General features: G+C 55.6%; 1 protein-coding gene across 1 annotated transcript in view; it reads right to left on the bottom strand.

The window, feature by feature from the left end:
- The window catches only part of MYT1 (myelin transcription factor 1), a 101,245-nt gene that overhangs the window by 6,154 nt on the left and 75,581 nt on the right, over positions 1-19,510 (bottom strand). The window contains exons 11-19 of the mRNA XM_011976419.1: positions 16,060-16,278; positions 14,320-14,461; positions 13,164-13,433; positions 11,281-11,435; positions 10,169-10,231; positions 9,984-10,052; positions 5,903-5,965; positions 5,124-5,207; positions 688-909 (exon numbers count right to left, since the gene is read on the bottom strand). Coding sequence (XP_011831809.1) covers positions 688-909; positions 5,124-5,207; positions 5,903-5,965; positions 9,984-10,052; positions 10,169-10,231; positions 11,281-11,435; positions 13,164-13,433; positions 14,320-14,461; positions 16,060-16,278 — 1,287 coding nt within the window. The remainder of the gene's footprint in view (positions 1-687; positions 910-5,123; positions 5,208-5,902; positions 5,966-9,983; positions 10,053-10,168; positions 10,232-11,280; positions 11,436-13,163; positions 13,434-14,319; positions 14,462-16,059; positions 16,279-19,510) is intronic.

Raw genomic sequence — 19,510 nt, forward strand, 5'->3', positions numbered from 1 at the left:
GAGGAGAGGAAAGGAGGGAGAAGGGAGAGGAAAGAGGAGGGAAAAAGGGGAGGGGAGGGACAGGGGAGGGAATGAAGAGTCAGCATTGGCCCTAGGCCCAGACACAGGGTTTCTGATGGGACCAGGCACTTATTGTCGCCATAGGACACACACAGGAAGTGGGGGCTGGTGAAGCAAGGTCCCTCAGCTCCACAGCAGGTGTTGGAGGGCAGGTGAGAGGTGGTGAGTGCTGCCCAGGCCACTGCCAGACAGTGAGGGGTCGCCAGCTCCTTGCAAAGCAGGCAGGGGTCTCTGCCCAGAGTTCAAAGAAGAGGTGTGCATGGGAGAGACAGGGCAAAAGGTGTAGGAGACACACTTTTCCTGAGAAGTTGTCAGCCTGTTAAGAGAACGTGTCAGACCCAGGGCTCTGCTCATGTGTGGCCTCTGTGTCCAGCATAACACCCAGCCTGGAAGGGCTCCATCAGGATGGGGAAGGGTGGCTTATGAGGGAAGACGCATGGTGAAGACATAACCAAGAGCATCACCTGGCACAACAGACCCGCTAGCCTCCCCCATCCGCTACCCATGTGGCCTGGCCTTTCCCTTGAGAAACTTTGGTCACACGGAGCCCTGGTCTGGCTTCAGCCCCAGGCCCCAGGCAAGGGTCCCTACTGACTGCAGAGGGGCAGGGCCTGCAGGCACAGTTACCTCCGGTGGGTGAGGAAACTCCCATTGGCGTGGCCAGAGCCGTCACAGCCCGGGGTGGGGCAGGTCGGTCCTTCATTCTTCAGGGACTTCCAGGAGAATGACGAGCCATTGAGGGAACCTTCCTTCTGCCTGCGGGCGGCCAGTGGGCAGCCGGACGCGCTCCTGTGAGAGGCGTATTTTCCACTGATGTGACCAAGCCCCACACAGCCTGGAACTGGGCACCTGGGCACAGAAAGGCCAGGGTGAGTACAGGGGCGAAGGGTTGGGAGGAGAAGCCTGGAGACACTCCCAAGCCAGACACGAGGGAGCCCAGCATCACACATTAAAGGACTTCTGAGTGAGGCAGGGAGGGCAGCTGAGGTCCTGGAGCCTCAGGGAAGAACCTGGCCCTTCCCGGCTGAATGTGGAGACTGCAGGGCCACGCTCCCTCTTCCGCCTTGGCCTCACAGGCCCTGTGTGGCTGGAGTCTCCGCAGCCACCTTCTTTCCGTGCCCTCCAGCAGCTATGACCCTGGGCCTGGGGGCTGCCCTCAGGTTCACTCCGAGCCTTGCTGCTGGAGTCACTTCTGTGTCACTCAGCAATGTGGAGCCATGTTGTCAGCTGAGACCACCCAGAGGCTACTCCCTGGGAGCTTGCATCACGCATAGGCCTGGGGGCCTATGGATCCATGAGAATGACAAGGTACCCTAAGCAGGGGAGCTCAGGGACAGCAGGGGCCTGTCACCCCACAGCCTCCCAGACTGAGGCCAGTGCAATCGGGGGGCAATGCCCATAGATGTTGCAGCTTTGCCACAACTGAGATCTATGTTCTAGAAGAAGGAACACAGACCTCATGTGGGGGAGACTCACTAGGATATCCCATAATCACTCCTGCCTGAGGCTGGCCTTAAATGGTGATTTCCTTTCCTTTGTTCTGGGTATTCCAGGAGAGGGATAGAGGCTGTTACGAAAATAACATAAATTCAGATTGGCTAATGCCTTGAGCACAGTGTGGGTCAGAGACAAACAGGACAATGACAATGCAGAGGGCCCAGGCCCAAGACCTCTCTGAGTGTCTGTCCCCACTGCCTCAGGGAAGGACCTGGACCAGGATTTGGGGATCTGAGGGACCAAGTCATCCAGGAACCCACTCCAAACCCAGGACAAGATCTTCAGTCTGCAAGGCTCATTCTTATCTCTCCATCAGTGAAACTCATCCAGATTACCATTTGTCACCCACTCACAGTGATGATTACCTGGCAACACAAGACCCCAAGAGAGGACATTGCTCCATTTACAAAGAGATCCACGGGGATACAGGGAAGTCACAGTCAGCGCAGGAAGCGCTCCGGAGGACGGTAGCGGGGGGCGGGGGCAGTGGCAGAGGCTCCTGCTGCAGGGGTGAGATGGGGGCACAGAGCTGCGCTACTCGGTGGGAGGTCAACAAGGCCTGGGCAGGGAGGGCAGCATCTGGCTCCTTGCCCCACACTGGCCTCATCTCTGAAGCTGCCATTTCGGGCACTTCCCAGCCACCTCGGCCAGGGCCCTGCTTTCTCTCTCCACAGGCCCCTCTCTGGATTCTTTTCCCTTTGTTGCTCATCCCACCCACCCAGCCCTCAGAAACTCACAGGACATTCCCTGAGCCAGTCCAAGGCCGTCTCAACCCCATCCAGAGCAGAGACGCTGCCAGCGGCCCCTATGGGGGCTTTGGGAAGTTCACATTCAATGTCCAGCCCCTCTCAGACGGGGATGCCTCCCAGCCATGGGGCCCTGGGGGGCACCTGTGCCAGGCACAGCCGACCCTGAGGTGAGGACCTGGGCTGGGAAGAGGCACTGGCCAAATGGGAGGTGGCTCTTCAGTTACTCTACATGGTCGAGTCTGAATTATTATTATTATTATTGTTGAGACGGAGTCTCACTCTGTTGCCCCGGCTGGAGTGCAGTGGCATGATCTCGGCTCGCTGCAACCTTCATCTCCTGGCTTCAAGCAATCCTCCTGCCTCAGCCTCCCAAGTAGCTGGGATTACAGGCGCCCACCACCACACCCAGTTGATTTTTGTATTGTTAGTACAGATGGGGTTTCACCATGTTGGCCAGGCTGGTCTCAAATTCCTGACCTCAGGTGATCTTCCCACCTTGGCCTCTCAAAGTGCTGGGATTACAGGCATGAGCCACAGCACCTGGCCCAAATCTGAATTATTTTTACTCCCTTTCTTGCAAAACACTAGTCCCCTTCATCAAGGGAAACTGTTTTTGTTCCCCTGGGTCACATACATGGAGAGGATTTCAGATTTCAGGTATGTTCTCTTTCTCACAACACCATGTGTGGAGACTTTCAAGCCGTCAGGGACGTCATGTTTGAAACGTGCTGGGGCAGGGGTGCGGGCACTGAGCTGGTGAGGCCTCTGTGCTGCTTGGGTGAGCTAGTGTTTCCTGTCACGTATTGGGGGGCAGAAGCCGTGTGTGCCAGTGACATGAGAAACACGGCCAGGACCAGGAACCAGAGGTGCATTTCATTTGTCAGGTGTCTGTGTGGCCAGGGGCAGCGTGGGCTCCCCTCTAGGGACAATGGGCAGGGCAGGGGACATTCGCCTCTTGACTCCCATGGTGGCGCCTCCGAAGGACTTTTATGACCAGTTATAAAGCTGTGGCAAAGGGATTTACCACCAAGTGCCTGATGTGACTCAGTTTTAAATAGTGCAGGCATGAGATGTCATAAAAAGGACTTGCTCCACCAGGCTCTCCCGATCACAGCTCACGCACGCTGACAAAATCCCATCCCTCAGCAAGACCTGACACATCCATTCGAGTTTCTGCTTCGATCTGCATCTGTTTAAAGACGTTAGGCAATTATAAATGCAGTTAAAGTTTATGGCTGGGGAGGCAAATCCCTGTAAAACGGAGGCGTTAAGTGGTCAGGTTCCCTCTGCCATGGGGCCATTAGGAACTTCGTCTATCCTGCAAATGCTGAAATGTTTCTCAAAGTCGAGTCTCCACTTGGTTGCAGAACTCTCGTTTTTTTTAAAGCTAAGTTGACAGCACATTAGAAAGGAAAACTGTTTTTCCTGGTTAATTTGAAAAATGCTGATCTTGATTTTAGTCATCTGCAAATGCAGCACGATTCACTTGTAACATCCCTGCCAGCAGGATCCTTGCCAAATCCATAAAGGTGTTGCACTTATATGATCATATCAAATTCCTGGATTCTCAGGGGCGAAATGTTTTTTTCTGCACCTCAGCATTTAGTGTGCGGCCTTCATAGTACTAACGACCACAAATTTTGCATTGTTAATTTAGCATTCATTACAGTTTTATTATAAAAAATAAACAAACAAGCCACAGCCTATTACACCAAACAGCTGCTGGGGCCAGCCCTTCCGAAGGATGTGATGTTGGTCAGTTAGGTTCCTCCAGGGGCACAGCTGGAGCGAGCTACCAAGAGGGGCAACCCAATCTCGGACAAGTTGCCCCCTCCCCGGGGGTGAGGTCTGCCTGCCCTTGGCCCAGCAGGTAACACAATCAGGGCAACCTGTTTCCTGTGGACATAGTAGGGCCCTGTCCCGACCAAGCCAGCCCCAAGGCCCTGGGCAACAAAGTGTCCAGAGCCATCATTTCCAGCGCTCACCTGCTGGGGAACCCACTGCCCATTTTGCCAGATGTCAGCTCGGAAAGTACCTTGGTCCTGGGCACATTGGCCAGTGGGCCACCCGGTTTGAGTCTGTGGCAAAGCATTGCCCCCACCTACAAGTGGGCAGTGCAGGGAACCCACCCCCTATTGGGAGAATAGGCTTGCGAGGACACAAACCCCCACCGAGTAAGACAACACAGAGGCAGGGTTCACCTGTCAGCCCCACGAAGACAGTCAGCCCCACCCTGCCCCAGTGGGGAGAGCAACAGAGGAGATTCTGTTTGCCTCAAGGACTTTGGGTCACTTAAGGCCACAGATGTCCTCTCCTTCACCCAACAGTGTCTGGTGTCCAGTTTAGATCCTCCCGGCTCTCTCAATCTACCAGCTCTCTGCATGGGTGTGTGGGTGGACGGACACATGGGATTCGAAGCTTCAACGTCTTTCTAACCACCCTCTTCTCCTTGACTTCTGCATCTCACCTTTCCTGCAGACGAAAGTCTGCAGGTTGCAAGGCCCTGGCCCACTCCCAGGTGGCCCTAACACATAGGTAGAAGGGTGCTCTGCCTCTCCCAGCCCCGTCAAATACTCCAGACCCGAGAAGCCCGGAGGCTCTGGCACCCATGCCCTCCATACGACACTCAGGGCTCACATCTTCATAGGTGCCAACGTGCAGTATGAGAGCTTCCATAAAAACGAAAGTTGGCATTGATCAGTTAGGTGACCCATTGTATTAATGAAAAGGGACTCTAGTAGGCATTTTTTACATTACAAAACACAGGAAAATCTCAATTCTGCAAAGCAATGAAAGAGCCAGCATCGCCCAACGTACTTCATCAGCTCGGGGTCCTCCTTGTCGTCCTTGGTGGGCGCCACCTTGACTCCACTTTTCTTTGCACGAGGGCAGCCGGACAAGCTGATTTTGAAAGAGGAAAAAAGGCCACCTTAGTGCTAGAACAGCGGCTTCTCACACCCGTTCATCTCATCCTCGCCCCTCACGCTCTGTGACCCCAGGTTGGGGTGGGAGAGAGTGAGGGCAACTGATGGATCCATTGTAAGAAGCAGAATCCACAGACACGGAGCCTTCGCACGAGGCAGCAGGGTCAGAAGAAGCAGCATTTCAGCCGGGCGCGGTGGCTCAAGCCTGTAATCCCAGCACTTTGGGAGGCCGAGACGGGCGGATCACGAGGTCAGGAGATCGAGACCATCCTGGCTAAAAAAATACAAAAAATTAGCCGGGCATGGTGGCGGGCGCCTGTAGTCCCAGCTACTCGGGAGGCTGAGGCAGGAGAATGGCATAAACCCGGGAGGCGGAGCTTGCAGTGAGCTGAGATCCGGCCACTGCACTCCAGCCTGGGCGACAGAGGGAGACTTCGTCTCCAAAAAACAAAAAAAACAAAAAAAAAAAGAAGCAGCAGCATTTCCATGAGCCCCTAACCCTGACACTTTGTCTTTTTATCTTACTGCAGAGGGCAATCTAATCAGGTTCTGGAAATGGCAACAATTCAGATTAAAGAGATGGAAATGGACTCCAGCGTTCCGATCTTCATCTAAGGAAGAGATTCCCTACCCACCCCTGGGGCCCAGGACCTGAGGGCACGGCAGGCTCACCTCCGGTGTGAAGCGTAGTTCCCTGTGATATGGCCAGAGCCGTCACAGCCGGGCGTGGGGCACCTGCAGAGGAAAGCAGAACTGGAACCAGAGCCCGGGAAGACTGGAACCGGCCCAGAGCCCTGGGACTCCCAGAGGAAAGCCTTCCGGGCGCAGCCCTGGAGTGAGCCCACTCACATTCCCTTGTCCACAGAGGAACATCACTGATGTTCACCCCAGCTGCCTACTGCCAGCAACAGAGGTCTGATGAGATCATCTCAGGGCTTCAGTACTTTGCTCCCCTGTCTCCCCAAGGGAGACCAGGAAGTCTGAGAGGACAGCAGCCAACTGCTGCTCCAGCATTGGTTTACACCCAGACACCAAACCTGGGCACTGGGACAGGCCTACAGGGTCCACAGCAGCCCAAGGACACAAAGGGCTCCCAGCTTGGACTTCTGTAGGGTCTGGGCTGCACTAAAGGCATTCAGAGCATATCTGAGTCATAACTTCAAGCATGCGTTCTCCAGATCCTAAGACCAGTTCATCTTCTTGGACGGGCTGGGAGCTTGCCCTCACAAAGGGTTGCCACTATGGGCTGGTAAATGAACAGAGGCTTTTTTGCACACCTGCTGCATAGCAGATGGCGCTGGCCATGCCAGGCCTGGCTGTTGTGTGGCGTGACTTCAGAGTTCACACAGCCAGTAGCTTACAGCAGACTAAGGAGAAGCACAAAAGTCCAACTTTATACACCCAAAACTATGTGATGAATGCATCACGTAAGGTGGTACAAAATTCCACTTTAATATCACAAGCACGGATGCTATTTTCTTCCAAATGTCCACTGAGGAAAAATATGTGAGTTCCTGCTGATGTTAGAGTGGGAGGAGGTGACCTGATTGTGCGGGTAGATCCGTCCCCCGTCAGGGCTGCTGTCTGTGCCTCACCCCTCACGAGCATCCTGACCCTGCAGGAGCCAGGCAAGAGTTCAGTGCTTGTGTCCAGATCACCTGCTACTCATGGGCACTTTGCTGTGGTGCTCAGACCCCAGGGAGGACGTCTCACTTTCCGTGCTGCCGGCCCTTCCTCACCGGAGTCTTCCACCAGCACATGTGACATCTGGCCACTGGGGCAGGACATCTCCTCGCTTAGAGGAAGTTGCGGCCGGGCACAGCCTGGCACCCAAAGGGCTATGGCGGCACAGCAGGGCTGGCCCCACCTCTTGCAACCTTCTCTTCAGCCCCTAGGAGTTTTCTCGGGGTGCCCCCGTGGGGAGTCTCAGGTTCCTTCATCCTTGCCCTGTGGGCCACACGTTGGATACCTTGCTGGCCAGCCCAGAGAACTGAAGATGGCCTGCCTCTCCTTCCTGGGTTGGTAGCTGTTCAAGTGGCCACGTGGGGCTCCAGCTCCTTGTCTCAGTGGCAGGAAAGCATCGGGTAGAGCTCCGGTTCAGTGCGGTGGGCAAGTGGCCACTCAGGTGCCAGAGTGACAGACCCACAGCAGCTCCAGGCCTCGACAGGGATACGCACAGCATTGGGCTGTGAGTGGCATCAGCAGCAGGGCAGATACTCCCCGATGGCATCTGTGAGTGAGTCTCAGGTGGGGGTATAACTCCCAAGGGGCCGTCAGGTACCTAACACACAGGTGGGGCCGTCCTGCACTCCTCACTGAGGCCGGATTCAATGGCTTTTCTCAAGAGTTGTGTCCAAGAGAGGAAAGTGCTCACATAGTCAGAGGAGCAGGTGTCCCCTCTGCATGCCCCTTATGGCCCTGTGGACCCCCAGGGTCCGCTGCAGGAATCTGGAGCCACCTCCACCCCTCCCACTGCCTGTTTCTGAGTGTCCCATCTGGGCAGAAGGGAGCACCATGTCTGAGGGACACCCTCTGCCTTGGCAATACACACCAGGTCTCACCTCTCTCAACCCCATCCCTGTGCTGTGGACAGGCATTCTTCACGCTGCACAAAGCCTGTCATGCCCTGGCAGGTGTGTGTGGCTGTGGCCGGAGGCAGCCATGTCCTCTCAGCCCTTGACCACATCAGACACATGGGAGGGAAGAGTGAACACCCTTGGGATTCACTTAAAACACAGAACACACATCATCCGACTGTCACTGCAGCCAGTTGTGGACAGGGAGGTCATGAAAGGAACCTCATTTTTCTCAAGGCCACCTTCACCCATGGCTGCCACAAGGCTGATCAGGAGGAGCCAGTGCCTGATGCCCCCTCACACAGGAGGTGGCAGAGAGCAAGGAGGTTGGTACACCAGGACACGTGGCGGGGCAGGACCACCATCGTCCCAAGCTCGTGCAGTGGTCGGAGTGGGGAGAGGAAGCGGCCTCCCATGGAAAGGCCCCTGGGGGAGAGTGGAGCTTCTGAAGGAGCCTGGAGGCCTTGGCTGCCTGCCCACACCTTGCCGATGCTGATGAGTGGTTCACTTTCACACAGGGGAGGCTTTTGGTCGTTATTTCTAAAGAAGTCTGGAGTTAAAGTTCTTCACAGGCTCTTAGTCTTAAAAAAGCACTAACTCTCCCAGACGGCCATGTCTCCAGGCCGGAACCGTGCCAAGCTCCTTTCGTCCACCTGGGCATCCACTTAGCAGGACAGAAAGGACACGGTGACATTGGGGCCACTGGGTGCACGCAGCCACATTTCTCGCCCTTCAATTATTCAGGCCCTCAAATGGGAAACACCATGGGAACTAATCATAGAAAAGAAAGCAGAACTGGAGAAGGAAAAAGGAATGCAAGAAAGATGGCAAGAGAAGGAAAGAGGGAGAGAGGACAGTCCCAGAAGCTGCAGGACTGTTTCCTGGGTTTCTAGGACTAGACAAAGTGAGGGGCAGAATGAATGCATAAGTCCATGTGTGAATCGGCTGTGGTGAGCTAAGCCTCAGAAATGCTTATGTGGAAGCTATTAACTTCCAGGAAGGAAACTGAGATGGCGCACCCCACCCTGTGGGAACTGAAGGGCCCGATGACACACTCCTCCTGGCTGCTGCGGCCAGGGCAGCCTCCAGAGAGAAACAGAGACAAGACTGCTGGTGGGGGCTCTGGGAGACTCAGAGCTTTCTGTCCAGCTCTGAGCCAGCTGCGGTCCCAGAAGCCTTCAGCAATTTCATTTCCTCATCTTAGAGGCACCAGTGCCCGGGATCCTGTCTGGCCCCAGAATGGAAAGAGACGGGGTGTGTTGACCTGAATTCAGGGCCCCCAACACAGAGGCCTATGGGAGGGAGGGACACCCCTGGAGAGGGGTGCCCTGAGGAGACAAGAATGGGACCCCCTTCCTCCAAGGCTTCAACTCAACCCCGGTGCCCAGGAGGTGCTCCCCGTGGCTCAGGGTGACATAGGCTGTGGAGTCACAGCACAACTGGAGGCATGAAAACCAAAGGCAATAACAGTTCCTGACTCCAACCCCAAGAGGACACTGATACCTGGAAACCTCTGGGTGCTTGCGCCTGGTTGTGCGGGACTGTCAAGCAGGCTAGCTGGTGCCTGCAGGGCCTGCCCTGCCCATGTGTTAGGTAGGGGCAGGGAGGTGCAGAAGCAGAAACGGGTGAGCCCAGCAAACAGAAGGCATAAGCATGGAGGAAGGGCATCAGGGCCAAGGCAGAAGCAGCTGGAGCATGACAGGAGAGGGGAGGACAAGGAGCTTTCTCTTCATTATCAGCGTTCAGTTCATTCAGCAAGAGCCGCGCAGCCTGTGGCCTGCTGAGCCACGGCAGGGCTTCCATTCCCTGGTCGGTTCTGGGCTTTCCCCAAATCTCTAGGGCAGTGAGAAGGCAGGCCCAGACAGCCCTGTCGGGGGTCTTCAGGAGAGGCTGGAGGGTGGGGAATGGGGCAAGAGCAGCACAGGAGCCTGCAGCAGCCCCTAGCACCCAGCGGAGAGGTGAACAGCAGAGCTCAGAGCAGGGGCACGCAGGCAGAGCAGCCCCAGCCAAGCAGAATCGGCCCCTCCACGGCCCTGCCCCTCTGCCCGTCTCAGGAGAGCTAGGGCCAGCTGAGGCTTGGCACCTTGGAGAAGGCTGATTTTGGCAGGAGCCTCATGGAAGGAGAGCACAGCGAGGGTGCCGCCCCAGAGACAGGAGGTCAGGGAGCGCAAACATACTTGAGGTCAGCAGAGTGGGCAGCCATGAGGTTTCTGAGGCTCTTGTCAGCAAGAGGGCAACCAGAGAGGCTGAAAGAGAAGAGATGGGATATCGGGGTAAGCCACAGAGGGGAGCAGAGGAGGAGGAGAGGAGGAAGACCCACCAAGAAGCACCCAGGCCAGACAGACCCGAGCGGGAGACAAACCTGCGGTGGGAGGCATAGTTCCCAGTGATGTGGCCGCTGCCGTCACAGCCAGGGGTGGGACAGCTGGACAAAGGAAAAAGAGTGTCAGGCCAGAGAGTGGTGTGTACCTGTCCCTCAGGCTAAGCCTGCTCTGCGAGGGCGACTGATGCCCACTCCTGGCCCGTGGCTCCTCCTCCCCTCAGTCCTTGGAGGACAGCCGGTGCCTCTCAGGCTGGAAGTTTCTCCCACACAACTTAACTCAAGAAGAAGAAGGAACCAAATTAAAGTTGAGCTTAAAGTTAGGGTGCGGGTGACGCACATGTGCTGTGTGTGCCCGTGCATGTGCCCATGAGTATTTAGGCAGGGAGCTCCTCCCTTTTCCAGGCCCTGAAGCAGCAAGGCCTTCCCTGGATCCAGCCACTCCCAGGAGGGCAAGCCACAGGTGTGAGGGTACAAGAGGGGTTCAGGGTGAGGAGAAGAGGGACCCCAGAAATGTACTCTGAGCACATGTGAGAGCTGGATCACCTGTGGAGCAGGTGCCAGGCACAGCCTCTCACAGTCCCCTAGCAGAGGTGGCTGGCAATGAAGGCTGACCTGAAGGTCACTGACATCTGACCATTATCCATCAGCAACTTTGACTGTTCCAGCCCTGTGCGGAGCAGCTCAGACACACAGCATCTGGGCCAGCCAGCATGACAGAGTTGAGGGTGGTGAGCCCTAAAGCAGTACATTCCAGGCCTTGGCCACGGAGCCCTGGGCAGAACATGCCCAGCTGCGGCCTCAGGGAGAGGGCTGGGCCTCTGGTTGCCCCGAGGGCTTCCAGTGGAGCTCTCTGAGGAACTCTCCTCCACTCTGCCCCTGCTCTGCTCTGTCCTGCTTGGTGAGCTTGGCCAGGGAATTTCTTTGTTCTTAATCACTTTTCGAAGATTGCAGAAAAGCCAACCACAGCGCACAGGTGTTGGGAAACCTCTGACTGCTCTGGCTCCTGTCGCAGGCTGCCCGGATCAAGGTGGTCGGGACAGGTCGGAGGAAGCCTGAGCAGACCCACTCGTCATGGGTCAGGGCCGGGGCCTGTTCCTCCCCAGGCCACAGAGGGTCTCCTAGGAGCTGTGCCGGCCAAAGCAGGGACTCACGTGAGCAACTCCTTCTTTATGTCCTTGGAGAGAAACTTCAGCTTAAAGTTGGTCAGGGTGACTTCCCCCGGATACTTCCGCTCCTCAAAATTCTCCTCCGACACTTCCTGGTCATCTGCTTCAGAAGAAGCAAAAGAATGGGCTGCTGGCTCTGACTGAAAAAAACCAGCAGGGAGACGTTTTAACCGGCTGGCGGGGAGGCCTGGGCGCCCAACCCGGTGGGCGAGGGAGAGGAACCTTCAGGACAGTGCCTGGAGTCTCCCGTCTTCTGGATAAGGGAGGAAGGCTTGACTCCCCAGCGAAACACAGAAGACAGCACGCCCGAGGGGCCGGATCCCTCCCCCACCTCAGCCAGAGCTCCTGGGTTGCCCCAGAAATGAGAAGGCCTGGTGCTGCCCAGTGTGGCAGCTCCTGACACCCTCCCTGGCCTCAGGTGCGTGGGTCCCTTCCACCACGTCACTCCACAGTGTAAACATCAGGATACTGTCCCTTCAGAGCCAGGGATGGCACTCAACAGACAGTAGGCACTAAATAAGTGTTACTGAAATGCCATGAAGATGAGATGGCACAACGAGGGTAATAATATACAAATTACGATCATTGCAGTGGTCTTGAAACCACCTGGCCCGACACGCCCACCAGTGCGATGCCTTGACCATGGCAGGTACTTGATAAAGGCTTCAAACTGAATGCTGGGTATGGAGGCTCAGTGCTGTGGACACAGGTAAGCAGGGCACAGTCCCCCCCACGGAGGGGCCAGGGGTCCATGAAGGGTCAGAAGGCCAACATTCTGCAGGATGCTGTAACCAGAGCTCAAATTCCAGTCCTGACAAGCACTCGCATGTGTCCCAGGCAGGTGGCTCAGGCTCCTAGGGCCCAGGTGCCACTCTTTCAAACTTGAGATAACAGCAGTCCCTCACGGGTTTTTGGGGGTCAAATGAGGAAATGCCCTTGAAGCCCACGGCCCAGCATAAGAACAGTCTTCGGACAATCAGACCTTGTTGTGGGTTCCCAGGCTCCTCCTCTATAAAATGCGGCAACCTGAGGGTGGTGTGGGAGCCAGTGAGGAAGTCTGGCTCCCCACTGAGGCCGGATTATGGAGGGGGCCTGATCCAGCCCGCACCCTTCATAGGGGCCTAGCCCCACCTCCCTCATTCCTCCTTGAGGGTCTGGCCCTGCTCCTTCCACAGGGACCCCTTCCACCTCCTGAGGGGCTTTAGGGGAGGGGAAGGAGAGGGAGAGAGAGAGGGGCCTGCTAGTCTCACACACGCTGCTGCTGCCACCTGGACCCTGGGCTGCCCTCAGAGCTGGACTTTTCTCTTCAGGACACACACCTCCTCGGGAAAAGCCCAGAATTAGCCTCTGAGGGCTCTTCTTTCACATGTTTTAAGGAATAACTAAAAAGGGAAGGATCCCCTGCTTCCCAGATCACAGTTCTAACAGCCACGCCAGGTTGGTCCTGGTCTCAGGGACCTGGCACCGCCCACCATGGGCGATCCTAAGCCCATGGTGGTGGGAGGCTCAAAACCCAAGAAACCTGAGCTTTTCCCCAGTCAGCTCATGGGATCTGAAAGACGCCTTTCTCCTCCCCATGCCTCCAGAGTGTCCACGTTGGTACTGGCCGCCACACTCCACAGGGGTGACAAGACCACCTCCTTCTTGACAGACAAGGGCACAGCATGGCCCTGCTGCTGAAAATCCCACCCAGAGGGTGAGCCCCTGAGTCCCAGCCGCTCAGAAGATGAAGGACCCTTCACGAAAAGGGATGTCTCCCCCTGAGGCTCTGCCAGAACCTGTGAGGAGGAGCTTCCTTGAAAAGCCAACATTACAACCACCTCAGGCAGGGCAAGCAGCCTCCTGACTGCCCAGGCGCCTGCACCCACCTCCTCAGGCTCCTCCTCTCTCAGGCGGCTAGGCTTGGTGTAGTCCAGGGGCCGGTCCCACTCGTCCTGGCGGGAGGCCTGGCTGGACTGGGGAGAGGTCATGGAGCTGCTGGGGGCGCTGGTGCTGCTCTGGCGCTGGGAGGTGTCAGGAGACTTCACGCCGGGGCTGCTGCTGCAGCTGCTGCTGCTGGGGAAAGCCTGTTCTCGCTTGCGGTGTTTGTGCATGCTCAAGTCCAGGGTTCCATTCTCATCTACCTCAATATCCACAGACTGCAATTGCAAAGGGGAAATCTGTTAGCGATTGCAGCCCCTTCCCGTGTGTGCCTTCTGGTACATTTTAATCAAACGTACAGAGTCCAGAACACTGGTTCCCATAGAAGGAAGCAGAACAACGCGGATAGACAGGCAGCGAGAGCGGAAAAATCCAACTGCCATTTCCTGATTTCCCATGAAGGAGGCCCTGCAATTCCTCTTGCCCCCCAACAGCACAAAAACCAGTCCCTCAGGACATGTCATAAACACGGGTAGGACCAGGTCCTCTGAGCAAGGAGAGTGTGTCAGTAACCACAAGACTCTGCGGAAAACACATGTGAACACGGCACATGCACTGCCCTGGACTCAGAAGGAGACACCTGGGAATGTGTGTGCACCACCCTCAGGCTCAGAGGGAGACACGTGGGCGCACCGTGTGTGCACAGCCTCACAGTCAGAGGGGGAGACACGTGGGAACTTGTGCTCACAGCCCTCGGTCCCCCTTCGCTCAGCCTCACAGTCAGAGGGGGAGACACGTGGGAACTTGTGCTCACAGCCCTCGGTCCCCCTTCGCTCAGCCTCACAGTCAGAGGGGGAGACACGTGGGAACTTGTGCTCACAGCCCTCGGTCCCCCTTCGCTCAGCCTCACAGTCAGAGGGGGAGACACGTGGGAACTTGTGCTCACAGCCCTCGGTCCCCCTTCGCTCAGTACACCAGGTTCTCTTGGTGGACCCATCCAAGCCCTGCGGTCCTTGGGGCCATGGGCAGGAGGGAGAAAAAGTAAAGAATGAGAACTGCCAGCTAGACAGGAGCCATTCCTAGAGACAGTTTGTGCGGACAGCAGGTGGGCCTGACTGCAAATTCCACCAACTCACCCCTCCCAAGAAAGGCGGACGCACTGACCTTGCTGGGGAGGTCCTGTGGCTTCGTGCTGAGGTTCTCAGGCATCTCCCAGCAGCGTGTGGAGAGGTTCAGGATGGCAGTGGCAGCCATGTGTGCAGCCTCGGCATCGTGTGAGCAGTCAAATGCAGAAGAGGATGAAGTGCTCCTCACGTAACTACTGGAGGGGCTGTGCCTGGGGGAAGAGGCCTTTGGGAAAGGTTTGGCTGCAAAAAGGGAACAACACCAGGCTGATACACAACTTGAAAAGAGGCGGCAATGCAGACAAGTCAGTGGGGAGGGGGGACTTTGGGAGCGATTCGAGGGCCCAGGGCACAGCTATGTCGACGTGGGCCAGGGGCTTGGCCACCCATCCCAGTCCCATGTCCTCACACACCTCATTCCCACCCACGCTCCTCTAGGGGACTGAGGAGACAATCTCGTTTCTGGCTCAGTGAAAATTTGGGCGAAAAGAATAAAAGCCTCCAAGACATTCCAGCAGCCCTGATACTTCAAACAAAAATAACTTGTCTATCAGAAACGGAAGCATTCTGTAAATAGGATGAGTGTGCCGTATCGCCCAAATAGGAAAATTCTGTGACATCATCTCAAAAGGGTGTACCCATATTTAGGCTGACTTGGTGTCCCCAGTAACCATCACTGCCTCAAAAAAGTAACATTACTGCTCAAATGAACATGGCGAATGAAGGCACGGAATGTTATCTTTTCTAGTAATTGTACTGTAGCCGCAAAATCACTCTCATGCACGATGTTCTCAGCAATCACGATGTCACCAGTATATCCAGAAAGGTCTAGATATATTGGAAAGCTGATCGTGTGGTCCCCTCTCCACTGGTACCGTTGCATTCCCTCATCCAAGCAGGCGTGTGTGCCCGGAGGCAGGAAGTCCTCCACCCTAACGAGCAGGCTCTGCCGAGGTTAGGAGGAGAGGCTCATACCCCACTGGGGCTGCAGCAATCAGTACGTATATTATTCTCATGTAGGAAACCCGTCACTGTCACGTTTCGGGCTGACAGCATCTGCCACAAAACGCCCCTCCCAGTCTCGTGTGCACCGAATGCTTTTCCATTCCACATGCATTTCGGGGCTAATGAGCTTATTCCACAAACTAGGACGTAAGTGACAAGACAAGACAGAAAGGATTGTTCTGAAAGATTTGTAGGAATGATTTTTGTCAGTACAATTACCCAGAAAATTTGTCACTAATGTCACAAATAACACATTGTATCCAGTAAGACGGTCCCCACCAGGAGACCAATGGCTTCCCGCCAGGGCACTGGGCCCAGCCCCGCAGTCATCTGGCCCCACCCAGCCCACAGCCTGACCCTCCCCAGAGGCAGTGCTGGGAAATGGACGCCCGGCTGCATTGGGATTAAACAGGTAGCACGAGGACAGTGGGGAGAGTGGGGTCTCCCAGGGTGAACCATGTTAGTGGAGTTGCTCTGAAGTCTTTGGACACACACACTCATAACGGATCTGGGTTTTGTTTCACAAATAATTAGAAGACACATAAATGTTAATGGTGAACATGAAGGTGGCAGCAGGAGTGAGATGCAGGCCCCAAGAAAGCCACCACAGTGCCCACTGGGACAGCTAAGACCTGCAGCCTGCATCGTGGTCCCCTCACGAGGGTAGAGAGTCCCTCCCTAGGAGCTCCTTGAGACGGTCCCTCCTCCACTGCCCCTTGAATCCTGCCCCTCCCGGGAGCGACACGGAAGAGAAACAACGACAATTCTCCCCAACTTACATTGAAAGGCTTTAGGTGAGGTTTCGCTGGTCTGAATCTTTGGGGCAAGCATGCGTTTGCCAAAAACCTGAGCATCGAAACTTGCGTAGTCAAAGGTGACCTTGGAGAACTTCTCCAGCTCCTTGGCCAAGTTGGCCCTGGGCGTGGTAGGGGCCACGTTGGGCCGGTAGCTCCCATATGGAGGGACCTCGAGCTGCTTCACGAAGCACATAGGCCTGGGGTGCAGTACAGGGATGCACAGCCAGTGAGATGGGACCCGGGGATGCCATGCCGCCCTCCCCAACCCCAATCCACAGCCCAGACAGGGGCCTCACAGCGTCTGGTGAGGAAGGAGACTCGGGGAGATACTCCCCCTGCATATTCCACCATTAAAGCTGGGCAGTTCCACCTCCCAGGGCCAAGGGCTCCCAGAGCAGGCCCATGAAGAATTGCCTGCAGGAAGGAAGCAATAGGGCCCTCAAATAATAAATGCCTGTCCGGCTGACAGCATCAGCTAGAGGAGGGCCCGAGATTTTCCCCAGAACGTAGGAGAGCAGGTTTCAAACAGCTCAGCTACAACTGGAGTGAGTACCGGGCAGAGGGCAAACAGTAGCATAGCCCAGGACAACAGCAAGACACTCCAAAGCAGAATAAGCTAGAACTCCCCAGCAAGGAGGAAGTTGAGGAATCTACAGGAGACACTAGTTGTATCAGGTGCATTTCTGAGGAGTGGTCTCAGGGCCAGGCCTGACCCTTCTTCGTTCAGCCAGGGACTCAGCCCTCAGCTGCCCTCTTCTTAAAGCTGTGTTGAGGTGAACCCTCAAGAACTGCTGGAAGCGTTAATAACAGACACGGAAAAGCTACTGTGAGCACTCAGTTCACTGCCACTAATGCTCTTGGAAGACTTCAGGATTTTACATGCACAAAAGATGGCATGAAGAAACTGGCATAGAAGGCACAGGAGGCAGGAAGACTGGTGGTAGATGCCGGTGACCACACAGGCATAGAGGGGTTTCTGAACCTGGCAGCTCAGAGAAGAGGAGGTCCCAGCAAGCAGCCATGGCTTTCTTTGCTCCTGTCTGGACCAAGCAGTGACTTCAGTCTGGAAAATGTGCAATCGGTGGAATTAAGAAGGAGCTGACAATGACAGCCTCCAAGGTGCTGGGTGCTACGAGAACTTAAGTGTGGACTAAGAACAGAGCCCAGCACAGAGGACCTCCAGGCCAGTCCTGCAACTGTGACCAGCTCTGATGGGCCTGGAAGAACCGAACACTACCAGGACCTGGGTGCGTTCTCCTTCTCCAAGAAGGGTGGGAGCCACAGGATGGACCCTGGCCCCAGTGGCAGATAGAAGAGTTACAAGAGTGAGGCCAGGAGGGAAAAAACTAACTTTAAATTTAACATTGGGTCAGGTGTGGTGGCTTATGTCTATAATCCAAGCACTTTGGGAGGCCAAGGCAGGTCTCTTGAAGCCAACAGTAAGAAACCAGCTTAAGCAACGTAGTGAGACCCTCTCTACAAAAAAAATTACATGAAAAAATAGCCAGGCATGGTGGCGCACCTGTATTCCTAGCTACTCAGGAGGCTGAGGTGGGAGGATCACTTGAGACCAGGAGTTTGAGGTTACAGTGAGTTATGATTGAAACCACTGCAGTCCAGCCTGAGCAACAGAGTGAGACTCTGTCACTAGAAATAATAATAATAATAAAGTTAACATTGGTACCACTGTTGATGGCTTCCTTGGCCAAGGCTTCAGTCAGAATCTGTGCACTTATTGTCCGCAATGCCAACAAAGCTTGGCAAAGCCTGTCCTCAGACCCCAAAGTTCGACAACCAGAAATGTGGGCTAGACAGAATAACAGAGCCTGATGGGAGGCCTCCTGCACCCTAGCCACAGTCTCTAGCGTTCAGTGAGTGTTCACAGGGGCTGAGGGCGGCAGAGTCACTTGAGCCTCATGAGCGACTTAGTTTGTTGTCCTACTTTTATAAGCGAACAAACTGAGGTCATAGTCCCAGGGAGCGCAGTCTCCGAAGTTGGAACCTGTTTGACACCCCTGCCTGGCCTCACACGGGGGCCAAATCTGTGGTTTGACATTTTATCGGTGATTTAGATCAAAGAGGGAAAGGATTGAATTAGCAACTGACAGGAAGCTGGAGGGAACAGCAAATAAGATAGAGGAAAAAGCATCTTCAAACCATTGTGAGAGCCAGCTGGTGGAAAAGCAGCCTGCTAGGACCTACAGGGCTGAAGGTGCCTGTGTGTGGGCTGGCAAGCATGCCCATAGAGCAGGAAGGTGAGTCTCTGTCCTCGGCCCAGAGATCCCCCGTGTGGGAATCGCACCTTCAGAGGAACCCTCTGGAGCAGGCCAGGGAAGGGCCTGGGTATGACACAGCCAAGGTGAGCAGCCAAGATCATCTGGCTGGGACTCTTCCAATTACGTGCCAGGAAGGGCTGGGGTCAGGTGGGCCCCGAAAGGAGGCAGACAGTGGAAGGGGCTATGCAGTCATTCACACTCACCCCAGCCGGGGTCTCCTACACTCTTGTTTGGTGAGAAAGATATGAAACAGGGGTCTGAGAGCTGGGGAGGAGGAGTGTGTGGGTTCTAGTTCCTCAGGGAATGGGGGAGCAGTGTCTCTGCAGGTGAAGACAGGAGTAGTGGAAGTGTCCTCTTCAACAGTGGGTACCACGGTCCAAGGACTCAGCCCCACAGAGGAGAGATTCTGAAGCCAGGCAGGATGGGCAGGGTGGCCTTGGGCAACTCTCTGAGCCTCTGGCCTTATCTGTGGCACTTACTTCTTAGAGCCACATGGAAGGAGGGGACACTAATGGGATGCATTCTGAAAGATCCTTAGTGATGAAAGCCAAATCTACACGTGCACACACACACGGACTCACACGCACGTGTAAACATACTGGCACATATGCAAACACAAACAGGCGTGTGAACAGGCACACACACGCTCCACACGCTCACACACACCTACTGCAATCTCAGAACCTCAGGGGCCACAAAGCACTCGGGGGAGCAAAGCCTGCACCCACCCCTCCTCCTTGACTTGGGGTCTATCCCTGGGGTCGGGGAGGGACAGGCAGGATGGCCAAGGGTTAGTGGCTCATGGTGCTTCCTGGACGTCCGTGGTCCTCGGCTGGTGCAGTCTACTCTCTCCAGACAGGACCAGCATCTCCACAAATGAATTCCCAAGGAGCCTCAAGTGGTCACATCAGATGACTCTGAGGAGGCAGAGCACCATGTCCAGGGCAGAGGCAGCTGTGCGGGAGTTTGTGCTTTGGCTGAGGCACTGGCGAACGTGGCAGACATGAGACTCTGTCCTGTGTGGCCCCAAAACTGCCCCACAGTCCTGCTCCTGGGCAGCCCGGGGCATGTGCACACTCCTGCACGTGCAGGCACACACATGCACACACATGCACTCACACACGTGCACTCACACCCATGCACTCACACACAT

The sequence above is a fragment of the Mandrillus leucophaeus genome, unplaced genomic scaffold (genome assembly GCF_000951045.1).
Source record: "Mandrillus leucophaeus isolate KB7577 unplaced genomic scaffold, Mleu.le_1.0 Scaffold1658, whole genome shotgun sequence".
NCBI lineage: Eukaryota > Metazoa > Chordata > Mammalia > Primates > Cercopithecidae > Mandrillus > Mandrillus leucophaeus.